The following is a 20,058-nucleotide window of genomic DNA, read 5'->3' on the forward strand; positions in this document are numbered from 1 at the left end:
GGTGGTGAAGAAAGCTTTTGGTATGCTGGCCTTTATAAATCAGGGCATTGAGTATAGGAGTTGGAGTATAATGTTAAAATTGTACAAGGCATTGGTAAGGCCAAATTTGGAGTATTGTGTACAGTTTTGGTCACCAAATTATAGGAAAGATGTCAACAAAATAGAGCGAGTACAGAGAAGGTTTACTAGAATGTTACCTGGGTTTCAGCGCCTAAGTTACAGAGAAAGGTTGAACAAGTTGTGTCTTTATTCTTTGGAGCGAAGAAGGTTGAGGGGGGACTTGATAGAGGTATTTAAAATTATGAGGGGGATAGATAGAGTTGACGTGGATAGGCTTTTTCCATTGAGAGTAGGGGAGATTCAAACAAGAGGACATGAGTTGAGAGTTAAAGGGCAAAAGTTTAGGGGTAACATGAGGGGGAACTTCTTTACTCAGAGAGTGGGAGCTGTGTGGAACAAGCTTCCAACAGAAGTGGTTGAGGCAGGTTCGATGTCATTTAAAGTTAAATTGGATAGCTATATGGACAGGAAAGGAATGGAGGGTTATGGGCTGAGTGCAGGTCGGTGGGACTAGGTGAGAGTAAGCGTTCAGCATGGACTAGAAGGGCTGAGATGGCCTATTTCCGTGCTGTAATTGTTATATGGTTATATAGTTAACACCTTGAGCTGAAGGACCTGGATGGTGCTGTATTGTAGCAGACACAAAATGCTGGAGGAACTCGACAGGTCAGGCAGTACATCCATGGAAATGAACAGACGGTCAACGTTTCAGGCTGTGACCCTTCTTCAGGACTGGGTTCTTATTAGTGAACTGGAGTTTTCCCCTATTCACCCTATTTACAGTCAATAGCTTCAGATTATAACGCAGTCACCTCTCTCCAGAATGCACTCGAGCCCCTGTGCTGCCCACTGCTCCCGGAAAGCCCCTGTTAGAGCTGAAGACGCTGCATGCCCCTTCTCCCGGGGCACACGGGCACAGATGTAACTCTGGAATAGGTGCGGGCAGTCGGCTCAACAGCAGACCCTTGGCCTGGAATGCCTGGAGCTGCGTATGGCCAGGCCCAGGCCTCAGGCCCCATCAACTAAGAGGTTCCAGCTTCAATCTCTCTGAGAAGATCTCTGCAGTACCAATGACTGTCAGTAGATGTCACCACCACCATGATGGGGGAGGGGTGGGGGGAGATTTAATATCACACTCCAAATTTAGGGATAGGGCTGTCAGGTCCTTGGTCTCTGTGGGAAATTTGTCAAAGTAACCTTGTTTTTGTACTTAACTGAACCTCTGCCACAAAAACATAAGAGCTTTTGAGCTGCTCAGTCTTACCCTTCCTTTCAATAAGACAATGGCTGCTCCTGTGCTTAGGTCTAATATCAAAATCAGAATCAGGTTTTATTATCACCGGCATGTGACATGAAATTTGTTAATTTAGCAGCAGCAGTTCAATGCAATACATATATAGTAGAGAAAAAAATAATAATAAATAAATAAGTACATCAAATACAGTATATGTATATTGAATAGATTAAAAAATGTGCAAAAAACAGAAACACTGTATGTTAAAAAAAGTGAGGTAGTGTCCATGGGTTCAATGTCTATTTAGGAATCGGATGGCAGAGGGGAAGCAGCTGTTCCCTGAATCACTGAGTGTGTGCCTTCGGGCTTCTGTATCTCCTACCTGATAGTAACAGTGAAAAAAGGGCATGCCCTGGGTGCTGGAGGTCCCCCTTTTCTTCTTTATTGTCTCTTGTTTTCTACTTCATCTCCAGCTGTTGTGCTCTCTCTGTGTCTCTTTTTAAAATTTTCTTTCTTTCCCTCTGTCTCTCCTCTCTCTGTCTGTCTTTCTCTCTGTATCTCTGTTCCCTCTTCCTCTCTTTGTTTTTCTCTGTCTGTTTCTCTACCTTGCTCTCTCTCTCTCTACCCCGTCTCTCACCCCTCCCTGCCTCTCTCCCTCCTCTCTCCTCCCCTCCCCCACTTTCCTCCATCTTCCCCTTTCCCCCTTCGTCCCCTCTACCCACTTCTTTCCCCTTACCCCTCTCCATCCCTCTCAACCCCATCTCCCCCTCCTCCCCTCTTCTTCCCTCCCTTTTGCCCCCTCTTCCCCCTTCCTCCCCTCTTCCCACTTCTTTTCCCTTCCCCCTCTCAACCCCTCTCCACCCTCTACACCCCAACCCCTCCCTTCTCCCCTCTCCCCTTCCCTCTATCTGCTCCCCTCTTTCCTCCTCCCTCTCCCCTTCTCTCCTGCCTCTCTCCCCTTCTCCCTTCCCCCTCTTTTCCCCTTCCACCCCTCTGCACTTCTTTCCCCTTCCCCCTCTCAACCCCTCTCCACCACTCCCCCTCCCCTTCCCCCTCCCCTTCCCCCTCCCCTTCCCCCTCCCCTTCCCCCTCCCCTTCCCCCTCCCCCTCCCCCTTCCCCTCCCCTTCCCTCTCTCCCCTTCCCTCTCTCCCCTTCCCTCTCTCCCCTTCCCTCTCTCCCCTTCCCTCTCTCCCCTTCCCTCTCTCCCCTCCTCCATCTCTCCCCTCCTCCATCTCTCCCCTCCTCCATCTCTCCCCTCCTCCATCTCACCCTCTCTCCCTCTCCCCTTCTCTCTCCCTCTCCCCTTCTCTCCCCCTCTCCCTCCCTCTCCCCTTCTCCCCCTCTCCCCCTTTCTCTGCCCCTCTCTCCCCCTCACTCCCCCCTTCCCCCCATTCCTCTTTTCCTTCCCATAAAGTCTGGTCTATCTCATCTCCTTTATTGTTTCAGTCTTATCAAACACTACTGTTGCTTAAATTCCAGTGTTTTTAATCATTGCTGTTTGCACAGATCTAAAATGAACTAGTTCAGGATTTTTATGGAAAATTTTCCAAAGCCTAAAACTGGTATGTGATCCCAGAACCCATCTGGGATAGTGTGAACACGAGGAAATTCTGCAGATGCTGGAAATTCAAGCAACACACATCAAAGTTGCTAGTGAACGCAGAAGACCAGGCAGCATCTATAGGAAGAGGTACAGTCGATGTTTCAGGCCGAGACCCTTCGTCAGGACTAACTGAAAGAAGAGCTAGTAAGAGATTTGAAAGTAGGAGGGGGAGGGGAAGATCCAAAACCCTCCCCCTCCCCCTCCTACTTTCAAATCTCTTACTAGCTCTTCTTTCAGTTAGTCCTGACGAAGGATCTCGGCCTGAAACATCGACTGTACCTCTTCCGAGAGATGCTGCCTGGCAACTTTTATGTGTGTTGCTGGGATAGTGTGAGGTGTCTGTCGGAAAAGATCACAGCTTCCTCCTACTTCTGGCTGCCAGATCTGTTTTCTTTCCCAAGAAATGAAACATCTATTCTATTTTTATTTCTCCCACACTGTGACAAGTTTATGGTGAACGTTTAGAATAGGCACGAGATGTGCATGTTCAGATATGTGCATGGTATGTATCAAGGCTGTAATTAAATCCTCCTGCCAGGAGTGGTGCTGGTGTGGTTCCATGAGTTAATTATAGAGTCACATGTTTTTACTTTTGTGAAGTGTTATTGATGTAAAATCTTTTAAAAACTATTTTAATGCTATTTTTATGAAGGTTTCCAGAATCCTAGCTGAAAGGAAAAGGAGAGAAGGAGGGAGGGAGGGAGAGGGGAGAGGGGGAAGAGAGAGAGAGATAAGGGAATAGAAAATCAGAGAAAGACTCGCGAGAAGGAGAAAGAAAACAGATGAGAAAGGGAGGGAGAGGGTTCAAAGTAAATTTTATTATCAGAGTATGCATGTGTCACCACGTACAACCCTGAGGTTCTTTTTCCTGAAGGCATATTTAGCAAATCTATGGAAATTTAGTGTAAACAGGATCAATGGACAACCAACTGTGCAAATGCAAATATAAATAAACAGCAATAAATAACGAGCATGAAATAACAAGATAGAGTCCTTAAAATGAGAGCTTCCATTGTGGGAACACCCAGAAGTAGAATGAGTGAAGTGATCCCATTCTGTTCAAGGGCCTGATGTTTGAGGGGCAGCAACTGTTCCCGAACCTGGTCATGCGAGAGTGAGGAAGAGAGGAGAAGGAAGATGTAGGAAACGAAAAATGAGAAAGGGAAGAGATGAGGAGACAGGAATTTAGAAATGATAAAGCAGAGGAGAGGGGGAGAGAGGGAAGGATAAGGAGAGAGAGAGAGAGAGAAAGAGAAGACAGGAGGGAGGAGCAGGAAAAAGGAAGTAGAAATAAAGTGAAAGGGAAGAGAAGGAGTGATGCCTTAAAAAGGTGACATACATCAGTATCAGGTTTATATCACAGCCTGTGTCGTGAAATTTGTTAACTTAGGGGCAATAGTACAATGTAATACATGATAATATAAAAAGGAAAGAAATAGACAAATCAATTACAGTAAGTATATATTTGTATATTGAAAAGATGCAATATAGTGTAAGAACAGAAATAATATATATTAACACATGAACTTGTGTTCATGGGATCGGATGGAAGAGGGGAAGAAATTGTTCCTGAATCGCTGAGTGTGTGCCTTCAGGCTTCTGATGGTAACAGTGAGAAGAGTCCCCATCACCCAAGGCATACCCCATTCTCATTGTTTACCATCAGGGAGGAGCTACAGGAGCCTGAAGACACACATGCAACGATTCAGGAACAGCTTCTTCCCCTCTGCCATCTGATTTCTGAATGGACACTGAACCCATGAACACTACCTCACTACTTTTATATTTCTATTTTTGCACTACTTATTTAATTTAACTGTTTGAGATATATACTTACTGTAGTTCACGTTTTTTTCTCTATTATCATGTATTTCATTGTACTACTGCTGCAAAGATAACAAATTTCACGACCTATGCGGGTGATAGTGATTTTGTTTTTGAAAGTACTCTGAGAGACAGAGGGAAAATAAACATCAAAGGCAAAGAGTGACAACAGTGAGCCGGATCTAGTGGCAATTAAGTTTTTCTATTTCTGTACAGACAGAAGTAATTCTGTCCTTACTTCACACTCATTGTGGGCTTCAGTCCCCTGCGTACAGTAAGTTAAGGAAGGGGTGAGCTCATTGTGGCTGTTAGGACTCTGAAAAGACATAACTGAAGTAAATTTGTTTTGGGGAATTGCTTCAAAATCAGCCATGTATTTCAAAAATAACACTGACCAAACCACGGGGCTGGATTATTCATTCAGCAATATGTATTTGAATCCCATCACCGTCTGAGAATCATCCTTATTATCACTGACTGTCATAAAATTTGTTGTTTTTGTGGCAGCAGTACAAATCAAGTCGTCATAAAAATAGCTAGAACAAAACAATAACCATATCCATTTTAGTGCAAAGCAGACATGGTGCTGGTAAACTCCAGTGTTTGGGGCTGTGCTGGTTGGTGCAAGAACCGGATGGCTGAAAGGAAGCGGCTGTTACTGAACCTGATGGTATGGGACTTGAGACATCTGCATTCCTGTTTGATGGGAGCTGCAGGGAGATGGTGGGGATCTTTGATGATGGACGTTGCCTTCTTGAGGCAGCGCCTCTTGTAGGTACTACTGTTGGTGGGAAGGGATGTTCCCGTGATGTACGGTATTAGGCCAAATCCGCTACTCTCTGCAGCTTCTTCCTGTACATTCCTGACCATAATACGACCTGCCAGAATACTTTTAACAGTATATCTGTAGAAATTAGTTTGAGTGTTGGAGTCTGAAGGAATATACTGTAGAACAGAACAGTACAGGCCCTTCGGCCCACAATGTTGTGCTGAACCAATTAAAGTAGTAATCAAATGGCCACCTTTTTCGCATGCACAATGTCCATATCCTTCGACTTTCCTCACATTCATGTGCCTATCTAAACGTTTCTGAGAAGTCCCCAATGTTTCTGCCTCAATCACCAACCCAGGCAGCGCATTCCAGGCACCCATCATTTTCAAAAAATTTGCCCTTCGTGTCTCCTTTCAAATGATCCCCTCTCCCCTTAAATACATCCCTCTGGTTTTAGACATTTCAACCCTGGGAAAAAGATACTGTCTGTCTACTCTACCTGTGCCTCTCATTACCTTATAAACCTCTATCAGATCTCCCCTCAGCATTCACCACTCCAGAGAAAACAACCCAAGCTCATCCAACGGTTTGTGATAGCACCTGTGCTTTATTCAAGACAACATTCTGGTAAACCTTTCTGCACCCTCTTCAGACCCTCAGCATCCTTCCTATGTTGGGTCAACCAGAATTGTTTGCACTACTCCAGATGCAGCCTAACTGCAGTTTTATAAAGCTGCAACATAACTTCCTGACTTTTGAACTCAGTTTGGTGCTGAGATGGATTGATGGAGCTAGCAGACAGGTGTCATGACTTCATAGCGTAGGGGAGAAGGTGTTGGGAGGGATTGTTCCTGACGTGGGGGTGAAGGTGTTGGGAAGGATCGTTCCTGACGTTGGGAGAAGGTTTTGGGAGGGATCGTCCGTGACGTGGGGGAGAAGGTGTTGGAAGGGTTGTTCCTGACGTTGGGAGAAGGTGTTGGGAGGGATTGTTCCTGACGTGGGGGAGAAGGTGTTGGGAGGGATTGTTCCTGACTTTGGGAGAAGGTTTCGGGAGGGATCGTTCCTGACGTTGGGAGAAGGTGTTGGGAGGGATTGTTCCTGACGTGGGGGAGAAGGTTTTGGGAGGGATCGTTCCTGACGTTGGGAGAAGGTGTTGGGAAGGGTTGTTCCTGACGTGGGGGAGAAGGTGTTGGGAGGGATTGTTCCTGACGTTGGGAGAAGGTGTTGAGAGGGATCGTTCCTGACGTTAAGTGAAAGTGTTGGGGGTTATTGTTCCTGACATGGGGGAGAAGGTGTTGGGAGGGATTGTTCCTGACGTGGGGGAGAAGGTGTTGGGAGGGATTGTTCCTGACGTTAGGAGAAGGTGTTGGGGGTTATTGTTCCTGACATAGGGAAGAAGGTGTTGGGAGGGATTGTTCGTGACGTGGGGGAGAAGGTGTTGGAAGGGATTGTTCCTGACGTGGGGGTGAAGGTGTTGGGAGGGATTGTTCCTGACGTTGGGAGAAGGTGTTGAGAGGGATCGTTCCTGACGTTAGGTGAAAGTGTTGGGGGTTATTGTTCCTGACATGGGGGAGAAGGTGTTGGGAGGGATTGTTCCTGACGTGGGGGAGAAGGTGTTGGGAGGGATTGTTCCTGACGTTAGGAGAAGGTGTTGGGGGTTATTGTTCCTGACATAGGGAAGAAGGTGTTGGGAGGGATTGTTCGTGACGTGGGGGAGAAGGTGTTGGGAGGGATTGTTCCTGACGTGGGGGAGAAGGTGTTGGGAGGGATTGTTCCTGACGTTGGGAGAAGGTGTTGAGAGGGATCGTTCCTGACGTTAGGTGAAAGTGTTGGGGGTTATTGTTCCTGACATGGGGGAGAAGGTGTTGGGAGGGATTGTTCCTGACGTGGGGGAGAAGGTGTTGGGAGGGATTGTTCCTGACGTGGGGGAGAAGGTGTTGGGAGGGATTGTTCCTTGACGAATCCCAATGATGTCGAGCATTGCCAAAGTCAAATCCCAATCTCTGTTCCTCTTTGGAACTTGTTCAGATTCCCTGAAGAACTTGAAGCATTTGGAAAAGAAACGGGAAAGGTGGGAGAAGAAACAAGAGCGCAAGAGACGGATTAAACAGCGGTCGATCAGCAAGGAGAGGTGGGTGGAGACGCTGGTGGTGGCAGACACTAAAATGGTGGAGCATCATGGAAGTCAAAGCATTGAGGCCTACGTCTTCACCATCATGAACATGGTGAGTAATTGTCATTTCAAATCACTTACCAACTACAATGGATTCCGGTTTATTGGGCCATTGGCTCATCAGGGTAGCTTTTTATTTGGGACAACTCTTAAAGAACAAAAACTAATAGAAAAAAATAGCCAGGTGTATTGGGCTGGGTTGATCAGAGTCAAAATACCCAAATCAATTTGAATGTCCAGGAGATGTGATAATGAGCATACAGGTACAACAAAGTAACTTAAGCCTAATTTATTATCATAAAACAGAAAGTGCAAATAAACCACACAAAATACTACTTTCTAAGTTACAAGGGTTCCCACAAAGACTTCAGGGCTCACAATTCTCAGCCACCACTGGATTGCTGCTGTTGTTGGGGAAGCTCCACGTTCTGACTTGTGAAATCACGCTGGGTCTGTGCTGGTCACTGATCCTTCGGTCTAGGTGAAGAGCGAAGAACCAGGGGAAAGGTGCCTCAGTAAATAGGGGTTCAATCTACAAGTATTGGGAGAGACACGCAGAGATAGATAAACTCTTTGGTCTTTTGTCCTCGTGCAGCTAACTCAGCAAACAACTCGTGTGTTCTTTGACAGACATCTTGATGCCACTGGTGCCTTGAGACCAAGGAAAGGACCCAGCAAACATTAGACAATCATCTTGAATGTTACAATAAAAGTGGGGATCTGGAGGAAGCAGTCATTGTAAGCACTGTGTGAAGGCAGTCCATTACCTGCACTAGGTGTCTGCGCTGATTTTGTTCATTTACAGTCAATCAGAAGAATACAGCAGTGTACACTGAATTCCTCCATGGATAACTATTGGAAACTTATACACAGTTTTATAGTACTGTAGTAGTATTGGTAGTGTTCTAATCTGTTCTGTGTTTCATTTAGATACATAATTTATTACTCAGTTAAATGGTAGTTTGTCTTTTTTATACCTTTTTAATTATTTCCAGGGAACTTTGGCTATTCTCCCTATTGACTGGATTCCACTGTATATTTTTGTGAGATAGTGATTGTCAGGATTACAGGAATTGGCACATGTGCAAAAAAAAATCACACAAACAGCAACAAAAAGCAGCAAAAATAAAGAATATAAAACATAAAATCAAAAGGCATATTTCGGTTCAGTTCAGCTCAGTGTTCATTATCTACAGGCTGCCCCAATTCTAAAACCGTCCAAAAGTAGTAACAAAAAGGAGCGACCAGAACTCGGACACATCGTAAACCTGAGAGTCCAAATCTACCGTCTGCATCGATCAAACCTTGATCTGGCACCGTCTACAGACAGAGAGACCACTCGAACACCAGGACCTTCCCTCAGGAGCAGCGACTGAGAGACGGCCACACGCAGACACTTTCTCCAGCGGCAGTGAGTGAGAGACTGGTAGATGACGCAGAATATTCTCTTGCCAACACACCCGCCTTGATGATCCAAATCTGTCTCAGTGCTTCGATCGGCGAGAGGTGGAGTCGATCTTGAGCCCACTCCCTCCCTCCCGTCTTTCTGGCCTCTGTGCTGCACGCTTTGGTCATAGCCTTGCGGAAAACCCTCGGAGACAGCAAAGTGCCAGATTGCCAGATCGGCTCAAAATCACTCCGCCATATTGAGGTTCCACTGTAAGATCGGGATTCAGCTCCCGCCACTGTCTGTAAGAAACTGTTACATTCTCCCTGTGACTGCGTGGGTTTCCTCACATTTCTTCCCCATTCTGATGTTTGGTCTGAACAACAACTGAATCTCTTGACCATGTCTGCATGCTTTTATGCATTGAGTTGCTGCCACATGATTGGCTGATTACATATTTGCATTAACAAGCAGATGAACAGATGTACCCAATAAAGTGGCCACTGAGTATTTCTACCGTTTCAGAAATATTCAGAGTCGCTGCCTCCACACTCCTTTGAGCAAGAGAATCCCAATGACTCTGCAAGAAAAAGAGTAACCCCAACTTATTAACTCTGGTGAAACCTGATGTTAAATCGTACTCCCTATTTCCAGATTCTCACACAAGGGAAACATCCTCTCCATATCTGAAACCCAAGAGATTCTGCCGATGCCGGGAACCTTGAGCAGTTCACGCACAAAATGCTGGAGGAACTCAAAATCCACAGAGACGAATAAATATTTGATGTTTCGAGCCGAGAAGAGGGCATGTCCTGGATGGTGAGGATCATGAATGATGGATGCTGCCTCTGAGAGGCGTTACCTGTTGGAAGATGTTGTCGGGGGTGGTGGGGTGGGGTAGGGGATAGTGCCCACGATGGAGCGGGCTCAGCTTACAACCCTCTGCAGCTTTTACCAATCCTCTGCATTGGCGCCTCCATATCAGATGGTGATGCAGCCAGTCACAGTGCTCTCCACAATACATCTGTAGAAACTGCAGCTTTTTGCAGGACTTAGAGCTTTGATTAACAAGTTAGGGATAAAACCATCGTGCCCCCATTTCTTGGAAGGAAGCCCAGCCTGCCCCTGACTAGCTGGCTCTCTTGTGAGTTCAGATCGTGCTTCACGCTGACAGTACAAGGAGGACCTGTGGGAAGTGCTAACTTTGGGATGGGTCGTTACAACACAGACACACTGGTGCTCCCAGTTAGACGTGAAAGCTCCCAGAGCCTGGACGAGAAATGGAAGAGGCCCCTGCTCAATACTCACACTTCAGTATGTATGACCAAAACAGGCGAAGTGCACCCTTTCCATAAAAACTCTTTGTGGAAGCTTGCTGTGCCAATTTGCAGTGGTCCCTCTGGTCAAATCCAGGCTCAGAATTAAATATCACACTTACACGTTAATGTACAATGAAATGCGCCGTTTGTATTAACAAACCAACACTACATAAGGATGCGCTGGGGGCTGCCCGCGAGTGTCGCCACACATCCCAGTGCTAACATAGCTTGGCAGAACAGCGCAGAGCACACCATCAACAAAACCACAACAGCAAAACAAGCCCCTTTCCTACCCCGCACTCACCCACACACAGGGGAAGTCCTCCAACCACAGGCCTAGGGGCCTCCAGGCTTTGGCCATTGGGCCTCGATTTCTGATTGACCTTTCAGCTTTGATCTTTGGTATTGACACTTGAACTAGCCGATGACAGGACCCGAACTCCAGGTGTGTCAACTGACCAGCCCTTGTGCCTCCTTTGCTTCCTGCCCGCGTGGATATCCAATCTTGGGACCCACTGACCTGGGACAGCCCAACATCCACAGCTGTCCTTTATCACTACATCCAGGTCACTGGCTTCAAATGCAGATCGTAGAGCAGATCCTCCACATCCTTGTCCCTGAGATTCAGAGTACATTTATTATCAATGTATGCAGTATACAACCCTAAGATTCGTCATCCTATAGATAGCCACGAAACAAAGCGCACCATCAAGAAAAGTATCAAACCCCCAAAACGCAAGACAAAAGAACAAATCAAGAAAACAGCAAAAAAAGAGTGAAAAGCACAGAATATAAAATATCAAACCACAAAGATAGCGAAACAGTTCAGGAACACCCAGCCCAGTTCAGTTCAACTCAATGTAGCATTGTGTCATTCGTTGAATGCAACTGCAGAGCCAGTGTGCCCCAATCAGAATTGCACAAAGTAGTAACAAAGATGAGTGACCAGAAACCAGGAAGACGTCGTAACATGAACACAGAGTCCAATCCACAAGCCACGTCGATTAAACCTTGTGCAAGACCCAAGACTCTGGCAGCATCGAGCGAGAGGGAGAGAGAGATCAGTCAGGTGCTGAACACCCATACGCCTTCCAGTCTTGTCCTCGATTTCAATCTTCCTCGATGCTTTAATTGGTGAGAAATGGAGTCAAACATGGCCTCGTGCCCCTTCTCCAGGCATCTTGACCTCCAGACTTTGTTCAACACCTCACTGAACTCTCTCGGAAACAGCAAAGCGCCAGATTGCTCATTCGGCTCGAAAACACACTATCAAAATGTAAATCACGGGTTCCCATTGCACACAGTTTCGTAGTAGAATCATATCTGAAAGAAATAGTAAAGGACGTAGTTTCAAGAACTGTCTGAAGGACGTTGCCTTTGCTCGCTTGTTTGCTGGCGCCATCTTCTTCAGGTCTCTAAACTCCAAACTGACCCCTACCTCCCCTCCCAGACCCCAAAGCCATCTCTATGAATTTTAACATCGTCTAATTCTGAGGCACGATATCGACGGAGACTGCAGCTCCCAGAAGCTGCATTATACTGCAGAGGAATTCATTTAGCTACAAAGTTCCATGGTATGTCTCGGGGATGCAAACTGCACTCTGCCAACACACAGACTTCATTTTCCGTGTTCCAACCCATTAAGATTTACTGGCAAACAAGGCAAAAATAGCCAAGTTTGTTATTCATGTTCCTTCAAAGAATGTCACTTGAAAAGCTGTTCCATTTTAGCTGTTTAAGACCAACAAGCCCTGCTTGCTACATAATTGTTCTGGTGGAAAGATTCTCTCAGTCTACCAAATCAGATCCATTAAATCATCTGAAGAGCTTTCAGCTGAGCTGCAGTAGTTCAAAAAGGTAGCTCAGCGCTCTCTTCTCAAACTAAACACTTGAAATACTTGAAGTCATTTGTGGGGAAGGTTTGGCTCTAGTCACAATTGTTTTCTCACTACACACACCCTGTTGTGCTACAGCTCATGGCTTCAGTGCAGGGACATGACTATTTCAGCTTGTGAGATGGGCTGAAGACGTGGACACGGCTGGGCTCTGAGACTGGATATCAAGTTCTGGGATCGGCCAAGAGGGAATCTGGAGATTCCAGGAGTGGCCGAACGGGAGGCTACAGATCGGGGAGGAATGGTGAGCAAAGCCAGGGACCCTGAGAGTGGCCGGTGATAACTTTGACAATGGGAGCAATTCAGATACAGGTCTTTCCCAGTTCATGAACGCCCGACGTGTCTGGTCCGTATGAATGAGCCAGCCTCCGGAGTCCGGCAGGGTGGATGGGGGTGGATTTGCCAGAGGTTTTGGGCATCTTGTGCCACCTGGGAACGCAGTTTGCAGCTACACTTCTAAACTGAGGACTGTCCAGGCATGAGGAGTTTACAGGGACGAAACCTGCCATAATCTGGGGAGGGCCTGCACCCTCCAGCAAGGAAATGAATTCCAAGGGAAGGACCCACCACCTGTGGTTCAAAAAATTAATTAGTCATTTGTTTATTATTGTCACGTGTGTCAAATAACGGTGAAAAGCATCATAAACACAAGAGATTCAGTAGACACTGGAAATCTTTAAGCAACACACACACACACACAATGCTGGAGGAGCTCAGCAGGTCAGGCAGCATCTGTGAAGGGGAATAAACAGTTTCAGTCCTGATGAAGGGTCTCGGCCCAAATAATTTCATCACAGCAGTGCATCAACGTAGTTCGAGGGATGGCACAGTGGTGTCGTGGTTAGTCGGGTTCGATTCCCACTGCTGCCTGTCAGGAGTTTGTATGTTCCTCTCGAGACCGCGTGAGTTTCCTCTTGCTGCTCCCATTTCCCCCCACAATCCAAAGATTTACCGGTTCGTAGGTTAATTGGTCACTGTAAATTGTCCCGTGATTAGGCTAGCGTTATATCGGGGAATTGCTGGTTGGCATGGCTCGAAGGGCCTATTCTGCGCTGTATCTCAATAAAATAAAATTTAAAAAGCAATAATCTAACAAAATTCCCCAGAATCAGGGAGGGTTCCATTAGATTCCTTTATCTTCTCACTTCATCCTCCTTCCCTCTCACCTGGTCTCACCTATCCCCTGCCAGCTTGTAGTCCTCCCCCTCCCTCCCCCCTCTTATTCTGGCCAGTCCTGATGAAGGGTCTCAGCCTGAAATCTCAACTGGTCTTTCCCCTCCATAGAAGCTGCCTGACCCGCTGAGTTCCTCCAGCGCTTCCTGTGTGTTGCCGAGTAATGCTGTGACATCTATCACTGTTGCATGCTGGGTAAGTATCTGGGAAGGAATAGATTTTGAAAATAAGAGGAAATAAATAAGGATGGAGGTGATCTAATATTCCAGGAAACCAGATGTTTCCTGTTGTCCTGAGAGTGGAAAAAGCAGCTGTCCAGAGATGGCCGTGTGGACCGGCATCCTGCAGATGGACACAACTGGCTCTGAGGGTCACTTTGTACCTCTCCCTGAAAACTGGAGGAGTTGGTTGGTGCACCATTTCCATTGTCCAAAGTCAGTGGTATGGTTGGAGTTCATCAATGTTTCTGTAATCCATTGTATCCACTGTAAAGGGGATTGGCCTCTACAGTTTCACCAGAGTTCTGATGGCCGGCATCACCCGCTTCCACGAGGATCTGGGGTTGGACTTTGAGAGGCGGCAACTAGTATGTACTTTGATAATAAATTTGCTTTGAACCTTGAACTGGGTTCGAGTTGAGGCTGAAGAACCTGAAAACACAGCTTGCATACAATTGCAACATTTGGACTGGTTGGCAGATAGGAAGAGTTTATCATCAACAACCCACACTGTCCAGGTCATGCTCTCTTCTTGCTGCAGGAGGCCCAGAAACCTTAGGCCCCACTCCACCTGGCTCAGGAACAGTTATTAAACTACAACTATCAGACATCTGAATGGGCGTGGATAACTTCAATTAGCATTACTATGAACTGGCTGTACAACCTATAGACTCCTTTCAAGGACTCTACCATTCATGTTCTCAGTACTATTTCTGTTATATGTAGTTTGACCTTTCCATGTTGATTGTCAGTTTTTTTTTATGCTTCTATTGTATTTTTCCTGCAAATGCCTGCAAGACACTGTACCTCAAGGCAGTATGTGGTAACAAATATGTCTACTTCTTGAGTCCTTAGCTCTCAGTGGACCTCAGCCCAGTGATGACCCCCCATCTCCATTGTCCAAAGTCAATAGTACGGTTGGGGTTCATCAATGTTTCTGTAATCCATTGTATCCACTGTACAGGAAACTGGCTTATACAGTTTCACCAGAGCTCTGTTGGCCAGTCTTACCTGTTTCCACCTCTCAGCACGAGGATCTAAGGTTGGACTTTGAGAGGCGGTAACTAATATGTACTTTGATAATAAATTTACTTTGTACTTTGAACTTTGAACTTTGGACCTGGGCCGAATGCAGGTAAATGGGACCAGTTTTGGAAGGCACCTTGGTTGGCATGATAATGTTGGGCTGAGGGGCCTGCATCTGTGCTGTTTGACTTCGTCATTTGGATCCTTGGGCGATTGTGCATTTCCCTCCAACGATACTGCCCGACCCCGTGAGACCTCTCAGCATTTTGTTTTTATGCTGACAAATCCATCTCCAAGCCAACCTCATCATGTCTGGTCTTTCGTCTTGGAGGTGCCTGGGATGTAATGAGTGCTGTAGGAAGTCACCGTTGTCCCACTGTAATACGTGGCTGCGCTGTTCTCTCACTGGCTCTTGGCGCATCTCTCCACAGGTGGCTGGGCTGTTCCGTGATGCCAGTATTGGGAACTCTGTTAACATCATCATTGTACGGCTTGTGCTGTTGGAGGAGGACGAGGTGAGTAGACAGAGCCAATGGATTGATTGAGTCGTCAGTGGTGGGGGGGTCCAGTCCACATGGGATTGGTATTGAATGTGGTGTAATAGAAAAGATATCTAATTGGCCCTACCTGCCACCCAGTAACACACGCAAAATGTTGGAGGAACTCAGCAAGTTGGGCCCTTGTTCACCAGGAGTATTTCTAAAGAATCTGTCCATTGTTTCAAAAGTGTTCAGAGCCTGTTTCCACTCCCCACTGAGGAAGAGAATTCCAGTGCATTAACTGGATGGCCCTTTTCTTTAAGCAGGGATCTCTAATTCTAAAATTCTTGCACATTGAAAACATCCTCTCTGTTTCAGAAACAGAAGAGATTCTGCAGGGGCTGGAACTCCGGATCAACTCACACATAAGGTGTTTCGGGAATTCAGCCAGTCAGGCAGCATCTATGGAGAGGGGTAAACAGTCGACAGTTTGGGCCGAGACTCTTCATCAGGACTGGAAAAGAGGGGGAAGAACGCAGAATAATAAGATGTGGGGGGGGGAGGGGGAGGAGCACAAACTGGCAGGTGAGAGGTGAAGCCAGATGAGGGGGAAGTGGGGTGAAGTACAAAACTGCTAGGTAGAAGAAGTAAAGGGCTGCAGAAGAAGGAAACGGATAGAAGAGGAGAGGAGAGTGGATCAAAGAAGAAAGGGGAGGAAGAGGGCCACCAGGTGAGGAGAAGTGAAGGAATGAGAGGGTAACCAGAATGAGGAATGGGAAAAGAGAGAAGGGGGAAGGGGAAGAAATTACCAGAAGTTGGAGAAGTCTATATTCATGTTTTCAGGTGAGAGACCACCCGGACAGAATATGAAGTGTTGCTCCTCCAGTCTGAGTGGTGCCTCACTGTGGCAATAGAGAAGCCCTTGGACTGATTTATTGGTATGGGAACGGGAAGTGGAATTCAAATAGCCACAGGAAATTCCACCTTTTGCACCTTGGCCATTTCAGTATATTAAAGTCACATTGTTATTGTTATTAACAGCCCTTTGTGGTGGTTGTCTCGGTGATATATTGTAGATCTTGCTGAAGTTTCACTTCAGACCGTACCTTCATTTCTGAAATTTTTAGTTGATCAAAATGTCCAGTTTCTCAGGTTGGTTGTATGTAGCCTTCACCATCCGGGCCATGCTCTCTTCTTGCTACTACCAGCGGGCAATGGGTACAAGAACCATCAGGTCCCACACCACCAGGTTCAGGAACAGTTATTACCCTTCAACCATCAGGTCCCACACCACCAGGTTCAGGAACAGTTATTACCCCACAACCATCAGGGCCCACACCACCAGGTTCAGGAACAGTTATTACCCTACAACCATCAGGTCCCACACCACAGGTTCAGGAACAGTTATTACTCCTCAACCATCAGGTCCCACACCACAGGTTCAGGAACAGTTATTACCCCTCAACCATCAGGTCCCACACCACCAGCTTCAGGAACAGTTATTACCCCTCAACCATCAGGTCCCACACCACCAGCTTCAGGAACAGTTATTACCCCTCAATCATCAGGTCCCACACCACCAGCTTCAGGAACAGTTATTACCCTACAACCATCCGACTCCTGAACTGGCTTGGATAACTTCACTCACCAACAACCTGTAGACTCACTTTCAAGGGCTTTTTACAACTCCTTTTCTTAGTGTTTTGGTATTTGCACAGTTTATCTTTTGTACATTGGATGTTTGTCAATCTTTTATGTATAGATTTTTCATAAGTTCTATTGTATTTCTTTATTTTCTTGTAAATACCTGCAAAGATGAATTTCAAGGCAGTATATGGTGACATACAGAACTATGCAAAAGTCTTAGGCACGTGTAAAAAAATCTGTAAAGCGAAGATGCTTTCAAAGATAATGAAATGAAAAGTTTTTGAATGTCAGTAAAATTACTATAAAGAGCTGCAAACAGTAAAGAACTAAATCAAATCAGTATTTGGTGTGATCACCCTTTGCCTTTAAAACTGCATCAATTCTCTTAGGTACACTGTTTTTTGTAGTTTTATAAGAAGACCGGCTGGTAGATTGTTCCAAACATCTTGGAGAACTTGCCACAGTTCTTCTGCAGACCTTGGCCATCTCTCTAGGTAATCCCAGAGGCTCGGTGATGTTGAAATCAGGGCTCTGTGGAGACCACACCATCTGATACCACATAAAAAATCTAGGGCACCTAAGACTTTTGCGCAGTACTGTATATGCGTTTTGATCATAAATTTAACCTTGACTTTGAGAGTAAAACTAGAAGCCATCAATGTTGGATCGTCACCTAGAAATTAAACAAGTGGGGATTTAGGTTTAAGTTGTGTTCCTCTTTCTTGTGATGGACAGGTTTGGGAAGTGTGATGAAAGGGACCTGTAGGCAACTCTGAGGAGAAGCTCAGTACTTTTTGCACATAACCATCACATCAAAGTTAAGGGTTTGCCTTTCTGAGACTTGGCATGGTGTCAAAGAATTCTCAAAGTGTCCAGGAATCTGATACCTCTGTTGGTCGGAGGCAACCATGGTTGTTGTGTCCTAGCTGTCTAGAGATGCAAGCCAGGGCAGTGTGACATAGAGAGTCCTTATAGCAGGCTGCCCCTGCGCATGCACCTGATGATCCCAAAGTACAGCAGAGGCAGATACAGTGTCACAGGAGTTGCCAGTCAGCGTTGAACTCAACATAGGACTGCCTTAGGGACTCCAGCTCCGGATTTTTCCCTCAGGGTTTACTTCCGAAGCCTTCCCCTTGAATGGGTATAGCCTCAAGACCGCAGAGGTTTGAGATCAGAATTTTCCTTCTCCTAAATGAGCTGTCAACCACAGCTGATGCCTTATCTGCCTGAAGCGGCTGGTTTTAAGGTGCCAGTAACCTGCCTTTGCCCCTTCTGCTGTTTGTAGAAACAGTTCTGCCGGGCTTAGTGGCTAAGCCACATGTGAACGCCAGGAGCTGGACTTAGTTGTCAGAGGCTATTTGAGACGCACGTCAGTGGGAGTATTTAATTGGTAGTGGGAGCTTATCCCCACTACCACTACCCCCCCCAAACTATAACAACCTCCAGGAATACAGTGACGTATATGGAATACATACGTTGGTCAGTGAACATTACAGTCAGGGTTGGGTGAAGGTAGCACTGGATTTCCTGGTGGTCACCCATTTCAATTCTACTTCCCAATCCCATTCCGACATGTCGGTCTATGGCCTCCTCTTCTGCCCTAAGGAGGCCACTGTCTGGTTGGAGGAGCAACACCTCGTATTCCGTCTGGGTAGCCTCCAACCTGATGGCATGAACATTGATTTAACTAATTTCCCCCCACTCTTTTTCCATTCCCAATTCTGGCTCCTTTCTCACCCCTTCTCTTCTCCTTACCTTCCTGTATCTTCCCTCTGCTTCCCCTCCTCCTTCCCTTTCTTCCATCGTCCACTCTCCTCTCCTGTCAGACTCCTTTTTCAGCCCTTTATCTTTTCCACATATTACTTCCCAACTTCTTCCTTCATCCCCTCCTCCCCACCCCACCCACCTTCCCCCTCACCTGGTCTCACCTGTCACCTGCCAACTTGTACTCCTTCCCCCTCCTCCCACCCCACCTTCTTATTCTAGCTTCTTCCTCCTTCCTTTCCAGTCCTGATGAAGGGTTTCGGCATGGCAAATCAACTGCTTATCCCCTCCATAGAAGCTGCCTGACCTGCTGGGCTCCTCCAGCATTTTGTGTGTGTCGCTCTGGGTTTCCAGCATCTGCAGAATCTCTTGTGTTAATAAACTTTGTCAACTGTGGCAGCAATGAGAGTGCAGGCAAGAGGCCACTCGGTGCAAACAGTTTCTGCGCGAAATTACGCTGCAGTTGGCCATCCCTCGCGTAACCTGTCAGCATAACCAGTGGTTAGCACAAGACTTTACAGTACCAGTGACCCAGGTTCAATTCCCACCGATATCTACAAGAAGTTTGTACATTCTCCCCGTGACGGTGTGGTTTCCTCCGGGTGCTCTGGTTTCTTCCCACATTCCAAAGGTATGCAGGTTGGTAGGTTAACTGGTCATTGTAAATTGTCCCGTGATTAGGCTAGGGTTATGTCGGGGGTTGCTAAGTGGCGTTGCTGGAAGAGCTGGAAGGGCCTACTCTGTACCATACCTCAACCAATCAATCAATCAATAACAAACTAACCTGGAAGACCTCCGCTTATCTACACCTTACTACCCAACCCATCTACTCCATCTGGACTGCAGGTGTTGGACTGTGGAGCAACAAGCAATCTACTGCAGGAACCCAACGTCTGGGGGTGGGGGGGGGGAAGGGGGAGGCATTGTTGATGTTGTGGGTCAACACGTTGAGATCAGTCCTCATCGTCCACCCCCACAGATGTTGCCCGACTCCCGGCTGGTTGGGTGTTCCCTGTGGTGGCAAGTTCCATGCGACAATGATGGCCCACTTTGCCAGTTTGGCTGACGCTCTCCACTCTCTCTGAGGCAGGAGGACCTGAAGATAACGCATCACGCGGATAACACTCTGAGGAGCTTCTGTAAGTGGCAGAAGAAGATCAACTTCAAAGGTGACAGTCATCCAGCACACCATGACGTAGCCCTCCTGCTGACTCGGTAAGCGGGCATCACAGACGTGACCACAGTGTTGTTTCCTCTCTTTTTGCACTACTTATTTAATTTTCTTTTTCTATATGCATTTATTGTAACATATAGTTTTTATTATTGTGTACTTAAATGTAATGCTGCTGCAAAACAACAAATTTCATGACATACAGTATGCCTGCGATCTATTCTGTCTGTTTATTGAGATACAGCACGGGACTGACCCTTTTGGCTCTTTGAGCCACACTGACCAGCAACCCCCAACTTAGTCCTCGCCTAA

At 46.5% G+C, this 20,058-nt stretch overlaps 1 protein-coding gene across 3 annotated transcripts in view; it reads left to right on the top strand.

Annotated features, from left to right (window-relative positions):
- Window positions 1-20,058, top strand: part of LOC134355789 (A disintegrin and metalloproteinase with thrombospondin motifs 7) — a 203,747-nt gene that overhangs the window by 52,678 nt on the left and 131,011 nt on the right. For 2 of the 3 annotated variants that reach the window (XR_010020204.1, XM_063066203.1), the window contains exons 4-6: window positions 7,523-7,719; window positions 15,117-15,200; window positions 19,666-19,790. Coding sequence is in view for 2 of the 3 variants with exons in the window: in XM_063066203.1 (XP_062922273.1) it covers window positions 7,523-7,719; window positions 15,117-15,200; window positions 19,666-19,790 (406 nt within the window). In the remaining variant the exon portion in view is untranslated. Of the gene's footprint in view, window positions 1-7,522; window positions 7,720-15,116; window positions 15,201-19,665; window positions 19,791-20,058 lie in introns of those variants that run through there. The other variant, XM_063066204.1, reaches the window with a different exon arrangement.

Source organism: Mobula hypostoma, chromosome 13 (assembly GCF_963921235.1).
Source record: "Mobula hypostoma chromosome 13, sMobHyp1.1, whole genome shotgun sequence".
Classification (NCBI taxonomy): Eukaryota; Metazoa; Chordata; class Chondrichthyes; order Myliobatiformes; family Myliobatidae; genus Mobula; species Mobula hypostoma.